The sequence below is a fragment of the Protopterus annectens genome, chromosome 1.part0 (assembly GCF_019279795.1).
Source record: "Protopterus annectens isolate FY-2018-M chromosome 1.part0, PAN1.0, whole genome shotgun sequence".
NCBI classification, from domain to species: domain Eukaryota; kingdom Metazoa; phylum Chordata; order Ceratodontiformes; family Protopteridae; genus Protopterus; species Protopterus annectens.
Genome location: NC_056725.1, coordinates 1,924,033,564 through 1,924,053,133, shown reverse-complemented (window position 1 = coordinate 1,924,053,133; position 19,570 = coordinate 1,924,033,564). Strand labels below are relative to the sequence as shown.

General features: G+C 40.6%; 1 protein-coding gene across 1 annotated transcript in view; it reads right to left on the bottom strand.

Annotated features, from left to right (window-relative positions):
- Positions 1-221: 221 nt before the first annotated feature.
- The window catches only part of AGXT2 (alanine--glyoxylate aminotransferase 2), a 1,286,299-nt gene continuing 1,266,950 nt past the window's right edge, over positions 222-19,570 (bottom strand). Inside the window, exon 14 of the mRNA XM_044070154.1 lies at positions 222-1,364. Within this exon, the coding sequence (XP_043926089.1) occupies positions 1,248-1,364 (117 nt within the window). The 3' untranslated portion in view covers positions 222-1,247. The remainder of the gene's footprint in view (positions 1,365-19,570) is intronic.

The following is a 19,570-nucleotide window of genomic DNA, read 5'->3' as shown; positions in this document are numbered from 1 at the left end:
AATCACTACATTAGACAATACCGTATGTGTAAAAACCTCAAAATGATTAGAAAGTTAATAATGTTGGCTTGATCCCAAAATTGCACCATCACAATGTTCTTTACACATATTACTGCTTACTTTGCAGTTGTACTGGCTTTTTTATAAATCTTGTCTGTAGCTGTAAATTATGTCACCATGCTATTTAATCATTCAAGAAGCAAAAAACAGCAACAAAAAAATTCATCTGGAATTACAAGGTTTAATGATAAGGGTTATATGGTTATTTACATTGATGATTTAATCTAGGAACAAGAACAGTCTGTTAAAGTACAGCACTGCATTCCTGCTACTCTTATCAAGTAGAAATGCCAGTATTTCATCATCTAATTTTTATTTATATTCACATTTTAATGGCAGTGTTAAGTCAAAATCACTTTGCTGAAGGCACATTTGGATAATTCTGTAATGGACGCTTTTCTTTTTCACTCACAAAAATGGAGGAATTCTGCCTTTATGCATACATATTAGTAGTCAAACCTCCAAACAAAAAAATGGTGAAGAAATTAAAGGATACTTTGTTGGGAGTTGATGTGGAAAGTATGAGAGAGAGTTTACTATAGTTGTTTGGGTTATCCTGTAGTCCTGTGTTTGATTCCCTCAGTGTCTATTTGGCAACTGTATGACTATACAAGTCGCTTAACCAAACAGTGCTTCCGGACTTCGACAGAAGTGGGCCTCAACCCAGTTGAACAACCTTTGTAAGAAATTATATCAAACCAAAAAAATCTTGGTGAACATAGCATTTTAGATATTTGTCACTTAAAATGTTAAATGTGAAAGTCTGCAATTGAGAATGTGTAACCCAAAGTTTATCAGGCTTTAAAGAAGAAAGAAAGAAAACAAAATTCAATTCATTCCATGATGCTGTCATTTCTTATGGGTCAGAACAGCTGGATCTCTTCAGAGAGTGACAAGGCTGTAATGTGATGTGAGAGAGCTGAAATGTATGCATGCAGTGTTTGCAGTCCATAAAAAGTCAAACTGGAAAAAAACACACTAGATATTGCTCCATATTTAAATTTTACATTATAGCAAAGTTATTTTAATGCACAGTAATTAAAGGTGTCACATTTTACAGTCTTGTTAATATGCAATTTAACATAAATGAAAGAATATAATTTAAGCTCTTTATTGAAGCTGTGTTCCAACTTGTCACCTCCTAATGGTCTTCTTAAACAGTGGTGAGTTGCTCTTTCCCCTTGCTCTCACTGTTTGTCAGCATTTGTTCTCTTCGTGTGCTTTTCTAATGCAGCTTCAAAGACAGCGATTGAAAAGTCTACATCTTCTCTGCGGATGCACATTGGTGGTTTGATCCTGAATGTCTGTTTATAGGAAGAAAAAAGCGAGAGGTCTCAGACCTGAGTGATCTGTGCCTAGAAGGCAGTTACATGGAGACATACAGTACACTAAGGAGATTTCCACACAAATTACACCTAACTGTTAACTGGAAAAGGCAGTGAGCACAACAGGAAATAATAAACAATGTTGGGCAAGTGTTGGTAAAGGTCTAAGAGAAAATTTCTTATACATAGAAACAGGAACAAACATATTTTAAAACTACAACACTGAAAACCAATGGATGTTAATTGGATACATTTTAATCTTTTTATTTAAAACTCTTATTTCCCATCACTGAGCTTCTGTCAGTTAATAAACCATGGCTTAAACAAGCAATACCAGCTTGATCCTGTTTTCTTATTTTTAATAAGAATCCAACTTGACCTTTGACATGGATCTTACATAAGAAGTTATGACAACAATCTTTTTTATCATTTGTATGCCAATACTGTTCCTGTATGAACTTCCTTAACAAAAGTGTGCACTACTACCCTCAAGGCTGGAAAATTACATTTCCTCAGTACTAGGTTATGTTGTCTGATTCCATGCTATTCTATGGTAGCTCTGTAGACCTGTATTGCACAAGTGGCCATTTTGAGAAGAACATTCCATCTGAGAAAATGAGCAGGAATCTTTCACATGAACCGCCCAGCACTGGTAAGCAGCAGTCCATAATTTGATATTCTTTAGTGAAATCAAGCAAACGAGTTTATATGTTATGAACAAAGCAATATGATTCTATCTTGAAAGGTTGATTATTCAAAAAAGAGAACCTCAAATGGTAAGAACACAGAAAAGAGAGTCACAAAACATTGAATTTTCACTAAGCATGAATCACAAAATATGTAATAATTTTCTCCCACTAAAAAGGGGTAAACTCCAGCTACAAAATTGAGGTCAAAAGTCATCTTACTAGTGGCACTCTTAGGGAAAGGGTTTTTAGAAATGTGATGTACAGGGGTAGGATAAGGGGCAAGGGTAGACTTATGGTTAGTACAAGTAAAGGTGGGCAGTGGAGCTTTCATAAAAAGGATAACTCACACAGCAGCAGGTGACTTATGAAGAAAAAACCTTTTGCGTAATGATGTTGTTTAGTATTCTCGATCCATACTTATGCAAGGTCCAGTGCTCTCCATTATCATCTTCGGCTGTACTCACAGACTGAAGTGACCTTGATGTAAAGCATAAGTCTGGCTCTGGCAGGTATAGGACTGTTTAAACACATGTAGCCACAAGCCTATTTACACAACTTTGGAATTGGGGGTTTGGAACTCACAAAATCAACCAGAAGTTAAGGCCCTGTGTTTTACCTTACACATTCTGGGCTATAGCTCTTCTAATCTTTAACATTAAGCAGCAATATTTTCTGGGCATTTGACATTTGGGAAACCTCTAAATAGTACCATAGGAAAGATTATGTGAATGGGACAACTGCTCTGGATGCCAACTTGTGGGGATGCAGGTAGAAACCTTTAAAAAACAACTTGTCATTAAGCAATAGCAATCAAGATCACTTGATAGATGGTTTGTGAACTGTCGAACTTGCCTGTCAAATGGTTCTGTTTTTAAAGATAGTTTATAAGCAATCTACCTTTAAAAAAAGAAAAGTTTGAAAAGACAGTTTACAAGCTTTATATAAGCAACTACAATAATTTAATGACAGCTTGTTAATTATTAACTAAAAAAGAACTCTGACAGTTTACAAGCTGCCAATTGCAATCTGCCAGTTGCACATTATAGACAGTGAGGTGGTATGCAATGGGTGTGCTGCTCATGGTACCAGATTCGATTGCTACAGTTCTGCCTCCTCAATTACACAAACTTTATTTTGATTGCACTTTACGTTGCAAAGCCAAGAGGAAAGCTGCATCTTGAATTTCTGCATGAAAATTCAACATTTTTGGATGTATTTCACATGCTTTGAGTTTCTTAAAACAACCCTGTACGGCAACCAAGCAGAGAGTCCACTGTAAGTGCAGTTGTTAGGCTCTGTAAAGGCCTGCCATTTTAGAAGACTCAATTCAACTAAGCTTGTAACCTTAGCACTACTCATTCATCTCAGGCTCCTTCCTGAAGGTGAGAATACGTGAAAGCATAAAATATATTTTAAACAATTTATCTCAGGAGATGGCTAGTAGACTAAACACCCGGTGATGGTTCCTAAAATGTATAGTGCATGTTTTATACTACAGCAAATACCATAGGACACATTCATAAAGATCACTGCAAAGTGTGCATGATGTGTACACCTTGAGGTAACCTTTCTGAATTCATAGACAGCCCTACCACAGTGCTTTTGCATGAAGATATGTGGTACAGCAGTGGGCCATCTCCATGGCTGTGCTGGATGCTAATTAGGAGGTCCACAGGAGAGGCATATGCTAGTTATCCATGAGCTCTCTTCTCCAAGGCATCTATACTCCAAGTGATTCACAGAGTGGCAGATATATGTGTTGGGGAGTTTAGTGCTAAATTACAGTTAGAAGGTGTGTGTGTGCAAGGGGGTGCACTTGCACCCCCCTGGAATCGGCTGCGGCTAGATAATTAAAAAAAAAAATTTTTTTTTTTACGCACATTCTCCTTTAAGAAGGAGTCCAGTCGCAGGCGTGCTGACATCATCGTTGTCAGTTTAAGGTTTGTGAGGGAACTCACACAGGCGGGACCTAGCAAGCTGCAGCACTCAGAAAGAGAGAAGATGGGAGCGGGACCTGACACTTAGATGTGTGAAGCGGCAGCTGACGTTCAGTGTGTGTGTGTGTGTGTGTGTGTGTGTGGTGTGTGTGTGTGTGTGTGTGTGTGTAAAATGCCCCAGGTGTACATGGTGGTGGGTAGTGAATAAGGCTTGAACCCTGTACCTTGGGCCCAAGTGGCAAGAGCCTGAATTCCCTACCCACCACCATTTGTGAAAATGTTGCAGGATTTTCCCTCATACTTTTTCTGTTCCTCATAAAATCTGTGGTTTCTGCATTTGTGTCCTTGTTGCCTGACAGCTACATGTTCTCTGGTTTTATTCTTGGCTGTCTGGAGTGTTTCTCCCTGGGCCTCTGCTAAAACTTAGCTTTTTTTTTTTCAAAGTCAGACTTTCCTGGTTAACAAAAGTTAAAAAAAATGGACACACTTGTCAGACTTCATATTCTTCAGAAAGTGTATGTTAACAAAAGCTTTTATTTTAGCAATTTTCTAAGTGTACAAGATGGATATTTGAAATGTATCCCTGTGTTTGGGACTGTATCCCCCCCCCATTATTGGCTTCGTCCAGGTTTTGTGCTAGGGTTGAGAGTTATGGTAAGAACTGAATTCACTGAATATGTTTGAGGGCTGTATTCACCCAGTATTGGCTTTGTTCAGGTATTTATTGGCTTCATCCACCTTTTTTGCTAGTGTTGAGAGCTATGGTAAGAACTGATTTCACGGAATGTGTGTGGGGCTATATTCTCCCATTACTGGCTTTGTCCGGGTGTTATTTGCTAAGAGGTTGAGAGCTATGGTGAGAACTGAATTCACTGAATGTTTGGTGGTTGTAGTAGTCATCCATTATTGGCTTTGTTCAGGTCTTTTGTGCTAAGAGGCTGACAGCTGTGCTATGGTGAGAACTGAATTCACTAAATGGTAGCTATTTAAGTTTCAGTCTTCCTCTTTCGCAAAACAGTTTATTTGGCGTAGTGGTATGTTGCTCTGACTGTTTTGCACGGGGTCCCCTGGGTTCAAGACGTGGCAGTGAAATGTATGGTGGTAACGCAGCATTTTATTCTAGCAACTTTCAAACATTATACAAACAATGTTTAAAATGTGTCCCTGGTTTTTGGCCTTGTCCCCAATAAATTTTGGCTTTTTCCAGATTTCTTGTGCTTAAAAGTTCAGAGATACAGCTGGGTGTCGGAGTAGATTTTACAAGGAGCTGAGAGCTGCAGGGGAGCAAAAGTTTAGTGCTGCTTGTGTTTAGTCTGCTCGCATTAATAGCACAACAGATAATGTACTTGCTTTAGATGCTGAAGGCTGTGGGTTCTACTCCCACAGTAGGTAAATGCATTGCTGATTCTGTATTGTGTTGTAAAGGGGTGGATGCTGCAGTCTTTTGGCAAAGATACCTAGTAACTATGAAGCTGTTAACAGTTTGCTATCCATTCCCTATTGCGGTATTACTAGCTTTTCATTTTTTATTGCATGCAACAAAAGCAATTTATTCTTCAAGAGTAACAGGCACTTTCAACCTCTTTATTAGTTACAAATTTTTCAATGTGGAGTTTACTACTTCAGAGATTGTGTATATTTTTTACTGATACTGGTGGACTTGAGTAGACTTTTATGATGGAAATGTTCTGAATTGGGCAGTTTTGTCATTAGTGGATGCTTTTGTTTTTTGTTTACTGGAAAAATGTTCAAAACAATAAATTTAAAATGCCCTCTAACAACTGTACTGTATTGTACAAGGAATATAATATAATACAGTCAGGCAGGTGTATCGAAGAGCATGTGTATGTTATGTTCGAGGGGCCTATGATTTTGTAGACAGCCCAGAGTTAATATTTGCCATTGGCAAAATGTAAAGTGGGTTTCAGTGCTGTTTCAATGCATGCGAGTTTCAAGAGCAGAGAAGTTTTAATGTTGGTCTATTTTCATTGTGAGACTGCATTGCTTTAACAGATATGTATTAGGGTTTGTGCTGTAAAATGCAAAATAAAACTTTCAAATGAAATCCTAAATCATCGGAGAAGTAAAGCAGTATGCACATTAGTGTTTATGATAAATGGGACATTGGAATGGCTGCAGGGGGAGGCTCCATTTGACCATGATTTTGTGAGGGTTAGCAAGCTCAGACAGCCCCGGTTGAACTATACCTCTCAGTTGTCCATATCTTTGCAGAATGAATAGATATTTGCTGCTTATTTTTGGTTTGTTCTCAAATATGTGATTTTCTAGCAAATTATTTAGGAATGAAGCCATTAAATGACAGACATTGAGTTTCAGATGTCATAACCTTCAGAAAAATGCATGCTAATGCAAGACTGTCTTTACGTTTATACAAGAGCAATTTTTAGTAGTGTTTGTATGTTCCCCAATATATTTGGCCTTGTTCAGATTTCCTGCATTAAGAGGTTGAGAGGTACGTGCAAATCACTTTGTAGATTAGGAATATCCAAACATCTCAATTGTCCCCAATTCTGGCTCAAAATGTTGCTCTCCCTAATAATCCCTCCTCCAAAATGGCAATTTTGGAAGAAAATGTGGAGGGTTTACAATTATATATAACTGTAATGATCACTTATAGATTACCTCTATTTCAGAAATGCATGTGGATGCTCTTATTTTGTTAGCTGCTTCAAGTTAACTGTTAATATTAAAAGGTGTCCCTTTTTGACAGGTATTTTGCATCACATTTTGGTCCGTTTTCATAAAATTGTGTTTTTTCTGGCAAATTAGTGGCAAGTCATTAAAGATTGAAGTTAGAAAATAATGGCAGACATTTGAGTTTCAGATTTCATACCCTTCAGAAAACTTGTACTAATGCAAGATCTACCTGTTCTATTTAAGTTATAAGAGCAATATTTAAAATTGGCCTTATTTTTAGGCTTGTCACACTTCTAGTTCTATGTATGGCTTTGTCCAGATTTCTTGCTCTGAAGTTGAGAGGCATGAGTGTCAGAGCCATCACTGTCAGCCAGAGACATTTCAAATTGTGACATACTTATTGCACCCCACTCTCCCCATTGTAGTGGCTCTGGATGTGTCCATGGAAGGCAAGAAGCAGTTATGCAGTGTAAATGTGCAGAGTATTCCCCCATCCAAAGTAGATCACAAATACGACCGTGGCTTTTCATCTGTCCTTGATTTTGCAAAATGTTCTGGTTTTCTATCAGATTTTTGTACTGTTGATTTATGCTTCTTATTCTGGAACTGTATGCTGTCACAGTGCCCTGTTGCTCTAAGTAGCCATGGTTTAATGAACATCAGGTAAGCTTGTCGGAGATTGTAAGATGCAAGTAAGCTTTAGTAAGCTTGTCGGATATTGTAAGATGCAAGTAAGCTTTAGTAAGTATATTGTTAAAGAATTACCAGCATTGAAAGCCTTTTCGTTGTTGCCATGCAGAGAATATTTACATGACTAGATAATGTATAAGCCTTGGGTATTGAAATGCATATGACAGTTTTATTTATTTTATTTGCAGTTGGTTTGCCAGGATAGTCCATTGGGCCAAATTAACCCGTTTTCAATGGAGTCCTGGGAGAAAAGCTCCAAAACTAAGTAGGTTATTAATAGATATACAAATTATACAATTACACAGAAGTTAATCATACAAGAAATAACAATTTGAAAATAATACAACTAGAGCGAGTACAATCTAGTGATGAAATTAATAGGTAATACAGACTAAAGGGAAATTTAGCACAAAAGCACTGAAATTGCCTGGGGGACTAGTTGGTTTATATACTTCTAATAGATTTTGATTGTTGGATCTTGATACTCTTGCAGGAAGGTGCATTTTAAAGGCTGATGAAAGGGAGGGACAAAGGGAGGGGTTGAAAATGAGCTTATGTGCAAGATTTAGTTGAGTATATGTGAGAACTGGGTAGCTCTAGCCATTTTTAGTTTTTGGAGAGAGGAACAGTGGTGGGTGGAGGACTTGTGTTTGGTAGCGAACTTGGCAATTTTGTTGTAGCAAGAGGAAAGTTGTGTTTTTAGAGAGTTCTGTAGATTAGTTAGGAGTGGAGCTCCATAGAGAAGGGAGGGGATAAGAAATGAGGTAGAGGGTGATTTTGGTAGCAGGTGTAAGGTAATGATTTTGTCGGTAAAGCATACCGGGTTTTCTTGATATTTAACTGTAGGTGGGAGTTGAATTTGAGCTGGTATCAATTTGGACCCCAAGTAACTTGGTCTCTGACACCAGTTCCAGGGGTAGATTATTTTGTCTAGAGATGTGGAATGTGTTTATATTGAAAGAAGTTGCCTTAGAGGGATGAATAACATTAATTTGGTTTTAGAGGCACTGAGTGCTAGGTGATTCCTTTTCATCCATTGCTCAGTTGTTGTAAAAGCATCTTGAGTCAGTTTTAGGAGTGAGGGATAGAGGTGGCAGAGATAATAGCAGAATCATCGGCATATTGGATGATGTCTGAGAATGGGATAGAGTTGGAAATCATTTATAAATATATTTAAGAGAAGGGGACTCGTATAGAGCCCTGGGGTACCCCAGTAGGAGTATTTAGAAATGAGGAGGTGGCCTTTTTCCATTTGACTGCTTGAGATCTGTTAGATAAGTAGCTGGAGAACCAGTTCCAAGTAGGAGGAGATGGGTAAAGTTTAGTTAGTAGCAGGCTGTGAGAGTGTGTCAAAGGCCTTAGAGAGGTCGAGTAGTAGGGTAGAAACAATTTGGCCAGAGTCGGGCTTTATTTACAGTTTCAAGGAAGGAGAGGAGGCGGTCATAATGCTATGATGTTGTCTGACTCCATGTGTGGGAGTTAGTAGGTGATTATCTAAGAGATGTGGAAGGAGTTGTAGTTGGATACACTTTTCTAGGAGTTTAGAGATGGGGACAGAATAGCGATGGGGAAATTAGTAACATTGTTGTTGTTGCCACCTTTTATGTAGAGGTATGATAAAGGCCCTTTTCCAGACTTGGGGTACTATACATTCTTGGATAGAGCAGTTGATTAAAATGCTAATAGGGTAGCGATTGCTTCAGCAGCTTTGCCAAGAAAGTAAGAAGGGATGTTATCAGGAGCATTGGTGCATGGCTTCAGTTTCATAAGGAATTTCTTTATAGTAGAAGTTGGGTATAGGTTTAAATGAGAAAAAGGAGTGTGAAGAGGGAGGATTAGGGGCAGATGAAGCTGATGAAGTAGTAGGAGGAGTGGAGGGATGGGAGTTAGTAGATGGGAATGAGGAAGTAGTAGCAGTGTAGTGGTCTTAGAGAAAGATGGCGTTAATTTGGAAATGGATTCAATGAAAAGAGTTAAATTGGGTAGCCAAGTCTTGGTCAGGAGCGTTTGGGTCTGGGGTAGGGGTATCTGGTTTGCTGGGGTTAAGTAGAGTAGAGATACCTTTCCAAAATTTCTGAGGGTTTGATTTTATTATTTTGAAGTGTGGAAAAGTAGTTTTGTCAGTCTAAGATTATGAGCTTTTTTACCTTATTTCAAGTATTTTATAGTCATTGTAATAAAAGGACAGGATTACAGTATTTTCAGAAGCTCATTACATTTTATTGCAGACCAGTGTCTTATAGCAGTGTCTGTGTGTTAGTACAGTTGTAGTTGGGTCAGGGTGGCTTTAATGGTATATGGTAAATAAGCATTGCTACCTTATTTAAAAGCCAAGCCCTGCAACAACTAGCTCCACACTGAAGTCAAAACACAATAGCTCTGGTGGGTAAATGTCCTCTGTAGTAATCAAAAAAGGCAAATGTTTAAAATAACTACAGCTTATGTGCAAACACAATAGGTAGTGATGAAACAATGCTCTGCTAAAAATGCTTTAATGGTCCACAATGCTGAGATCAGTTATCACTGGCTACCAGGATTTCACCCACTTCAGCTCAAGCACGGTGCTGTTCAGTGCAACCTTCCCAGAACTAATTTGTCTGACCAGAATTATTTGGTGTGTGTATTAGAGGAGGTAGCATACCCTCAGCTGTCCAGATTTTTGCCCCATATTCCTCCTAAAAAGGATTGAAGTTGCTAAATGAGACATTTCAGTTTTAGATGTCATTTAGAAAAATGCATACCAACACAAATCCTGTTACTCTTGTAATTTTCTAAGTTTCTGAGAGCCATATTTATAATCTGTCCCTATTTATTTTAGGCTTTGTCCAGATTTCTTGCACTAAGGTTGAGGCCTTGAGGGTGTGGTATGTTTGTGAGAAAGTGAAATGCCCAAGTTAACAGGTGGAATTTTCAAGTGCATTTTCAAGGAACTGTGAGTTTTAAGGAAGCTAAGTCCACTGCTGCTCATGCCAAGTCTATTTACAATGTGCAACTGTTTTGTTTAGCAAATGGTATCTCTATTGTGGTATAACGTTTTAAAGCTATGTTAGTAGCACCACAAGTAGAATACTTGCATCTTAATGTAAAGGCTTGAGGTTCTATTCCTACAGCATATACATTTGTATGCTGCAGTCCTCAGGATGCCCTCCTTTGGATGAGATGCCTAATAACTATGAACCTGTTTTTCAGCTTGTCATCCATTTTCTATTGCAATATACCAGCTTACCATTTTTTAATTTAACATAGGCAATTTATTCTTTGATGGCAACAGGCAATTCAATCAGGTAAATCTAATAACTTTTGCATGGCCCTAACGGTGTGCAAGGAGCCTATTGCTTGAAAACAGTTCAAAGGTAAATAACCTGCCACTGGCCAGATGCATTTTCTTTGAATGTGGGTTTCAATGCTGTTTCATTGAATGTGAGTTTCAAAAGTAGAGAAGCTTTAATGCCAAGTCTGTTTTCATTGTAAGACTATTGCTTTGTTTAGGTTTAGTAAATGTCTCAGTGTTTGGGCTATAATGTTTGAAATAAAAGTTGTAAATTAAATCCAACTGCCTGTAATCATTGTAGAACTAAAGCATAAAACAGTATGCACACAGATTTGAACAGTGTCTACAGTAAATGGGGAGAAATTACTGACTTGAAACTGTAGTTTTATTGGCCACTAGGGGTCATTTCCATAACTCCTTCATCTTCCTCTCTTAAAACCTAGTTGCCTCGTGGTTTGAGCGTCTTTTCAGGCTTGTTGGCTGTTGGTGAAGCACCCTCCAAGAGGAAAAAACGCTGAGAGAAGAAAGGAGCCACTTTTGAGATTTTAAGTATTTTTTCTCTGTTTATTTGCTAAGTTTTTCTGCATAGCTGCCTAGCTTGAGCATTTTCTGGCTTGTTAAACTTGATTTCTGTATTAGTAGCTGTATTTAGAGCACAACCAAAAGCTGTTTGCTGAATTTCCTGTTTGCACTTAATTTTAAATCGTTTTTTTCTTAAAACTTGCATATTTTCTGTCCTTGACCTAGCACTCTTGTGTGGGGTCATTTACTGCACTGTTATAACTTGATATTACTTGTGAACCTCTGCTATCTCTGTAAAAACAAAACAAAAAAAAAAAATCTTGCTTTTTCCCACTTTTCTGAGAGTTAAAAAGTTCAGTTACAGGCTTGCTGTTCCTGAACTGTTTGAAAGTTTCTGTGAGGCCATTTTGCTTGGGCTGAGGGAGGGTCTCTGTGTTTATCAGTGGCAGTGACTAACATTGAGCAGCTTCCCTGCCCCGGAGAGGTGGTTACTGACTTGAAACTGTAGTTTTATTGGCCACTAGGGGTCATTTCCATAACTCCTTCATCTTCCTCTCTTAAAACCTAGTTGCCTCGTGGTTTGAGCGTCTTTTCAGGCTTGTTGGCTGTTGGTGAAGCACCCTCCAAGAGGAAAAACGCTGAGAGAAGAAGGAGCCACTTTTGAGATTTTAAGTATTTTTCTCTGTTTATTTGCTAAGTTTTTCTGCATAGCTGCCTAGCTTGAGCATTTTCTGGCTTGTTAAACTTGATTTCTGTATTAGTAGCTGTATTTAGAGCACAACCAAAAGCTGTTTGCTGAATTTCCTGTTTGCACTTAATTTTAAATCGTTTTTTCTTAAAACTTGCATATTTTCTGTCCTTGACCTAGCACTCTTGTGTGGGGTCATTTACTGCACTGTTATAACTTGATATTACTTGTGAACCTCTGCTATCTCTGTAAAAACAAAAACAAAAAAAATCTTGCTTTTTCCCACTTTTCTGAGAGTTAAAAGTTCAGTTACAGGCTTGCTGTTCCTGAACTGTTTGAAAGTTTCTGTGAGGCCATTTTGCTTGGGCTGAAGGAGGGTCTCTGTGTTTATCAGTGGCAGTGACTAACATTGAGCAGCTTCCCTGCCCCGGAGAGGTGGTTACTGACTTGAAACTGTAGTTTTATTGGCCACTAGGGTCATTTCCATAACTCCTTCATCTTCCTCTCTTAAAACCTAGTTGCCTCGTGGTTTGAGCGTCTTTTCAGGCTTGTTGGCTGTTGGTGAAGCACCCTCCAAGAGGAAAAACGCTGAGAGAAGAAGGAGCCACTTTTGAGATTTTAAGTATTTTTCTCTGTTTATTTGCTAAGTTTTTCTGCATAGCTGCCTAGCTTGAGCATTTTCTGGCTTGTTAAACTTGATTTCTGTATTAGTAGCTGTATTTAGAGCACAACCAAAAGCTGTTTGCTGAATTTCCTGTTTGCACTTAATTTTAAATCGTTTTTTCTTAAAACTTGCATATTTTCTGTCCTTGACCTAGCACTCTTGTGTGGGGTCATTTACTGCACTGTTATAACTTGATATTACTTGTGAACCTCTGCTATCTCTGTAAAAACAAAACAAAAAAAAATCTTGCTTTTTCCCACTTTTCTGAGAGTTAAAAAGTTCAGTTACAGGCTTGCTGTTCCTGAACTGTTTGAAAGTTTCTGTGAGGCCATTTTGCTTGGGCTGAAGGAGGGTCTCTGTGTTTATCAGTGGCAGTGACTAACATTGAGCAGCTTCCCTGCCCCGGAGAGGTGGTTACTGACTTGAAACTGTAGTTTTATTGGCCACTAGGGTCATTTCCATAACTCCTTCATCTTCCTCTCTTAAAACCTAGTTGCCTCGTGGTTTGAGCGTCTTTTCAGGCTTGTTGGCTGTTGGTGAAGCACCCTCCAAGAGGAAAAACGCTGAGAGAAGAAGGAGCCACTTTTGAGATTTTAAGTATTTTTCTCTGTTTATTTGCTAAGTTTTTCTGCATAGCTGCCTAGCTTGAGCATTTTCTGGCTTGTTAAACTTGATTTCTGTATTAGTAGCTGTATTTAGAGCACAACCAAAAGCTGTTTGCTGAATTTCCTGTTTGCACTTAATTTTAAATCGTTTTTCTTAAAACTTGCATATTTTCTGTCCTTGACCTAGCACTCTTGTGTGGGGTCATTTACTGCACTGTTATAACTTGATATTACTTGTGAACCTCTGCTATCTCTGTAAAAAACCAAAAAAAAAATCTTGCTTTTTTCCCACTTTTCTGAGAGTTAAAAAAGTTCAGTTACAGGCTTGCTGTTCCTGAACTGTTTGAAAGTTTCTGTGAGGCCATTTTTGCTTGGGCTGAAGGAGGGTCTCTGTGTTTATCAGTGGCAGTGACTAACATTGAGCAGCTTCCCTGTCCCCCGGAGAGGTGGTTACTGACTTGAAACTGTAGTTTTATTGGCCACTAGGGGTCATTTCCATAACTCCTTCATTTGTCCTCGGAGGAGTGGTTTAGGGCAGTGACTTGTGGTTTGTTGGCCAATTTGGGTAATTTCCTGTCTTTTCCAGCCCCCTGCTATAAAGCACGCTTTAGCGATTTAGCGATTTAGCCGATTTAGCGGAGTTGCTACTGTTGCACACTAGGGCAGCACCGGTTAAGCAGGTTTAAACTATTCGGGCTACCTAAAGTCCACTCTTCAAATTTTCCCTTAAAACTACCTTCCTCGAACTATACTACTGATCTAATCAGCGTATCCTATAATTAAAAGATCATCTCTACTTGACTCCAAGTAGACTATTCTCTGTCTGTTAAACGTAGCACTTGCTCCTACAGTACTTATTACCTTGATACGGCACTCTTGTCATAGATAGTACCCCAAAAGGCAACCCCCATTTCTCGGTCACCCACGTCCCCGGAATCTTTTTAAAGTTTTTGTCTATTCCTTCTAGCATGTCGAGGGATCAGTTGCTAGTGTCCTCTCCTGCTCAGCTGGTGAACCTGAATATTGAGGCAATGTTACAATTGCCTCATGTACACAGACAACCCTCTCCTCCTCCCACAAAACACAAATACATGCGAGAGATGCAACTACGGCCAAACTGGAGGCTGAGCTCTCTCAACATAGGACTGGCAAGACCAGTCAGGAGGAGAAGGTTACCACACACACTATAGACCCAGTCTCACATATTACCATTACAACCTCAAATCATACACATAAACACACAAAGACATACTGGAGGCTCTGATCAAAAATCTACCAAAACAGCAGAGGCCACCAAAGCAGACACCCAAACAACCACCACCTCAGAACACAACACCTGCAACACATAGACCTCACAGTCAGAGTGTCAAACAGTCACAGCCCTTAAGGCCAAACACAATGCCAGACACACTAGTCATTGGTGACTCCATAGTCAGACACACTGACGTCCCGCTCACCAGACTGAGTAAGGAGAAGGTCACAGTAAGCTGCCTGTCGGGCGCTAGAATCCGCCACATAACGCAAGCACTCAGGTCTCTCAACAGCAGGTACAAATATGATTCAGTCATTGTCCACGCTGGTGTAAACGACCTGAGACGTACCTCCTTGGACTACATGAAAAGAGACATTGAGGAGCTCTCTGATTATGTAGCCCAGACAGGTATGACCCTGACCTTGAGCAGTATCCTACCTTCACCAAGAATGATGCCAAAATACAGAGATAAGATGATCAGCTTTAACAATTGGCTTAAACACTGGTGTCATTCAAAGGGGATCCAGTGTCTGTCTGCCTGGGATGACATGCTGGACAAGCCACGCTGCTTAAGGGACGGCTTGCACCTGTCACCCTGGGATTCCGGTATTGGCAAAGGCTCTTGCCACCCCCATAGTGCCTTTTAGGCAAGGCTCAAATTCTAAACCTACCACCCTAGAACACAAAAGGAAAAAACTAAGGGTAATGCTGCTCAATGCCAGAAGTCTAAATCTCAAAATGCACGCACTCGAGGCCCTTCTCAGTATGGAGAACATCGATGTCTGTGCTGTGACAGAAACCTGGTTCAAGGCTCCTGAGAGCACCCGGCGCTATCAGGTTTTACCTCATATCATGCATTCCGCCCCAAAATCTGGACAATACCAAGAAAGGAGGGGTATCCATATTCATCAAGGACACCCACACCTCAAGACTGGTGGCAACGCACGATGCATTGGAGACCATCCAGGTGCAATTAACCATAGGCAAGACTGCTCTGCAAATTGTAGCATGTTACAGGCCACCCTCACAAACTCAGGAACCTCACATGGCCTTCCTGAAAACACTAGAGGATAAATGTATCACCAAACACCATCATACTAGGTGACTTCAATTACCCTAATATAGACTGGGAACACTACTCAAGCCCAAACACCCTAGCCCAAAAGTTCCTGGAATTCATAAACTCAAATGCCATGGAACAACTAGTCACCATCCCCACAAGAGGAGATAACATACTTGATCTCATCATCACGAACATGGGAGCACAATGTTCAACACCGGAGGTGTACCCCTCACTGGTGAGATCAGACCACAAACTAATCTCGCTGGAGGTCCTCATCCCACCCCACCTGAAATAAAAAGACCACAGTAAAGAACTTCTCAAAAGCCGACTTCACACTTCTAAAGACCAGTGTGGTCTCCTTTAAGGCCCCCGAGCCGGCGGAAAACAGTACTCAAGCCGCTGAATCACTTACAAATGCCTTCTACCAGCACCTGCAGGACTGCATGGATAAGGCAATCCCAAGCAAAACAAAGACTCTTTGTACCAAAGGCAAGCGTCCAGTCTGGTGGACCCCAGCCATAAACAAACTCTACAACAAAAGGAGGAAGCTACTACAAGATAGAGCAAAATCCTTAAAAGGTAAGACACCCTTGATCACTAAGTAAAAAAACTAAGAGCTCTCATAAAATCATCCAAAGCAAATTTCGAGAGAAAAATAGCTAAAGACTCAAAAGACAATCATAAGGCCTTCTTTAGCTATGTTAGAAACCTGGGAGGAAACTCCCAGATATGCTCAGAGCTAGTTCAAAATGATGTGAAGATTACTGATCCTACAGACATTGCCAACATACTGGCTGACAGGTTCAGTGCAAACTTCTCCCCCCCCCAAAAGGAGAGATATCTATACCAAACGATTGCAGCCCCCCAAACATCTCCAGCGCCCAAGTGAGAACTGCTCTCTCCAAAGCAAAAAACACAGCATCCATGGGACCTGATGGTGCCCCGGCTGTGTGCTCCATGAACTCAATGAGGAATTAAACCCACAGCTAGGACAGCTGTTTAATCAAAGTCTTACCTCTGGATACGCACTCCAGGAGTGGCGCACTGCAACTGTGGTACCACTTCACAAAGGCGGTGCCTCCACCGACCCTGGAAATTACCGCCCATTAGCTTGACAAGCCTTATCTGCAAAGCCATGGAGAGGATCATAATGGACCTCATAAATAAAGACATAGGGAATTTGCAGACTTTGGATCCAACCCAGTTTGGCTTTGTCAAAGGCAGATCATGCCTTTTAAACTTGGTTGACTTTTTCGAAACAGTCACCAAAGCCATTGATGAGGGAAAGGCAGTCCATACAGCCTACCTCGATCTGGCTAAGGCCTTCGATACAATACCCCATTCGGGTATCATTGAAAAACTCATCAGCTTAAATGTCAACCCATACATCACAAGATGGGTTGCAAACTGGCTGAGTGACAGAACCCACAGGGTCAGAGCTGCTGGCGCCATGTCAGACTCAAAGCCTGTCACAAGTGGTGTCCCACAGGGCTCAGTCCTGGGCCCACTCTTGTTTGGCATCTACTTTTCCGGTACAAGCAAACACAGGAGGGTTATGGCTGACAAAGTTTGCAGATGACTGCAAACTGGCGCCATAGTAGAAAACACATCTGACACAGATATCCTTCAGAAGGGTCTCACAGAAACGGATAACTGGTGCCAGAGCCACGGCCTAAAGTTAAATGCCAAAAATGCATAGTCATACCCTTCGGGAAAAACAAGGTTACCCCTAGCTACCAAATAGGTGGCAATCCACTGAGCACAGAAGAAGTTATCAGGGACCTGGGGACCCAGGTTGATAGTAGTCTGTCATTCGACACCCATGTAGCTAAAGTAGTTAGGAAGACCTTCTACATTGCCCACCTTATCATGAAGGGATTCTCATCTAGATCAAGGGAGGTCATAGTCTCCCTTTACTCATCACTCATCAGACCAATGATTGAGTACAATGCCCCATTCGGAATGTATCTGACCCGACACTTGCAGCAGCTGGAGAGGCCACAAAGTTCCTCACCAAAAGGATAAAGGGTCTCAAAAATCTGTCCTATGCTGCCCGACTGAAAGAACTCCAGCTCTATTCAGTCGCCACCGCTTGCTCAGAGGTGACCTTTGCCTAACATACAAGGCCATGTCAAACCCAGATTTGATGAATATGCTTCACCTCAAAAATCTAGATCCATCAGAGCCACAAGGGCGGAGACTTAAACCTTGACACGGCTATTAATAGGACGTGCTGGAGGGATAGATTCATCACCCAAAGACTCCCTATGCTGTGGAACAAAATCCCGGTACATGTGAGGCAGAGCACCTCGCTGGCCTTGTTCAAGAGAAATCTTGACCAATGGATGGGAGATCGCAGATATACCCCAGGGATTACCTCAGTGTCACTGCTCGACAGAGGCACAGAAAAATAATGGGTATAGTTCCCCATACTAAAGGGGTGGCCTAAGCCACAAAACGATGGGCTAGGCTTGTAAATGCCCTCGGGCAGATAGCCTAGTATGAACCTATGAACCTATGAACCTATAAATAGCCAAGTAATGGGACACTGGAATGGCTGTGTGGGCGGGGCTTGGGGTGGGTGGACTTGGGCGGGGCTGTGTTGGCAGGGGGCGGGGTGAGCTATGTGGGTGGGGCTCTGGGTTTGCACCCCCCTGCAAAAAATCCTGCGGGCTCCCTTGTGTGTGTGTCTACATTTGTGAGTGTGTGTGTGACTCTGTGTCTGGGAGATAGCAGAAGGGGAGTTATGGGGTAAGTTAGGTGTGCGTATGTGTCCATCAAGAGGAACCCTATTACTCATGCCTGAGCAGCACTGACTCATAACATAGGCTGCGGTAACACTAGACACCAGAGAGAACTCTTCACTACTGTGCCTTCAGGTACTTATACCCGATGAGGGGAACACTACGCACCACAGATTTTGTTTGCTTCTCATTCCTTAACAGCACTTAACAGGGATGAAGGGGGGCACTAGTCACCAGGGATACTCAATCTAGCATGCCTTATAGGCACATATTGAAGAAAAGGTGCAGGGAAACACTAGACACCAGTGATAAGTACAGTCCCATAATAAACCAGCTTTAAACCCTGAAGCCTCTCACTGCCAAAAGAGGGTATTAGTCTTCTGCATCACCACTAGATACCAGGGATTTATTTTAAAAATATAACCAGGGATTTATTTTAAAAAATATAAGTGAACAAATAAAAAAAATACAAATGGCATAAGGGATTTTGAACCATGCACCCTTGACACAAGAAACCTCTGTTAGCCTGTTGTACCAATTGAAAAATTAGTGCAGAAGATTTTTTTTTTTTAAATATATATTGAGTATCTCTGGCATAATGCAATGCCAGCAACATGCTGCAGCATATGAGGCAGAGGAACAGGAGATGTGAGGCATACCTCTCAACCTCATAAACAGCTTCTGTCCTAGGATGCCTTTACTGAAAGATGTAAAGTGTGACATTTGTATGTCTGGCATTAAAGACTGACCGTAGGTATCTGTGAATTACCAGGGCAGGGAAAAGGAGACATCATGGACATACTGACCAAGTGGTACTGTAATAAGATATGTGGTGTGTGTGTGTGTGTGTGTGTGTGTGTGTGTGTGCGTGTGTGTGCGTGCATGCGTGCATGAGAGCAAATGAGAAGGGAGGGGCGCCTTTGCATACACGATGCAACCTCTACAGTGCCCCACTGCATGGTACAGGCAAAAACATATTCTACACATAATGGTATATTACAACTGCATCAAGAGTAATGATCTTGTGGTGTTCCACCCCATGTTCCTTTCCTGTACATTTAGATGTACCTTAATAGATGAAACACGCTATCTATATGGGTTCCTGTTCTTTTGCTGTTTGCCTTGAGATACTACTGATCAAACAAATGTGAGGCGTTGACAGAACAAATACATCAAAGTCTACATGGGTTCTTGTTCTGTGGTGTTGCATGGATTTTTGCAGGGAAAGGATTACTTGAATAGCAGACTTTTGTGCCTACCAAAGAAATGTATTATTTCTTTATAACAGACATGCTTACATAAAACTTTTATTTTCTTCAGCAAGGTTAGCTATTTATTAGTAGTGAATGCCACTACAAAAATTCTTCTCGTGGATTAAAAATGAACTCAAACATATACATTT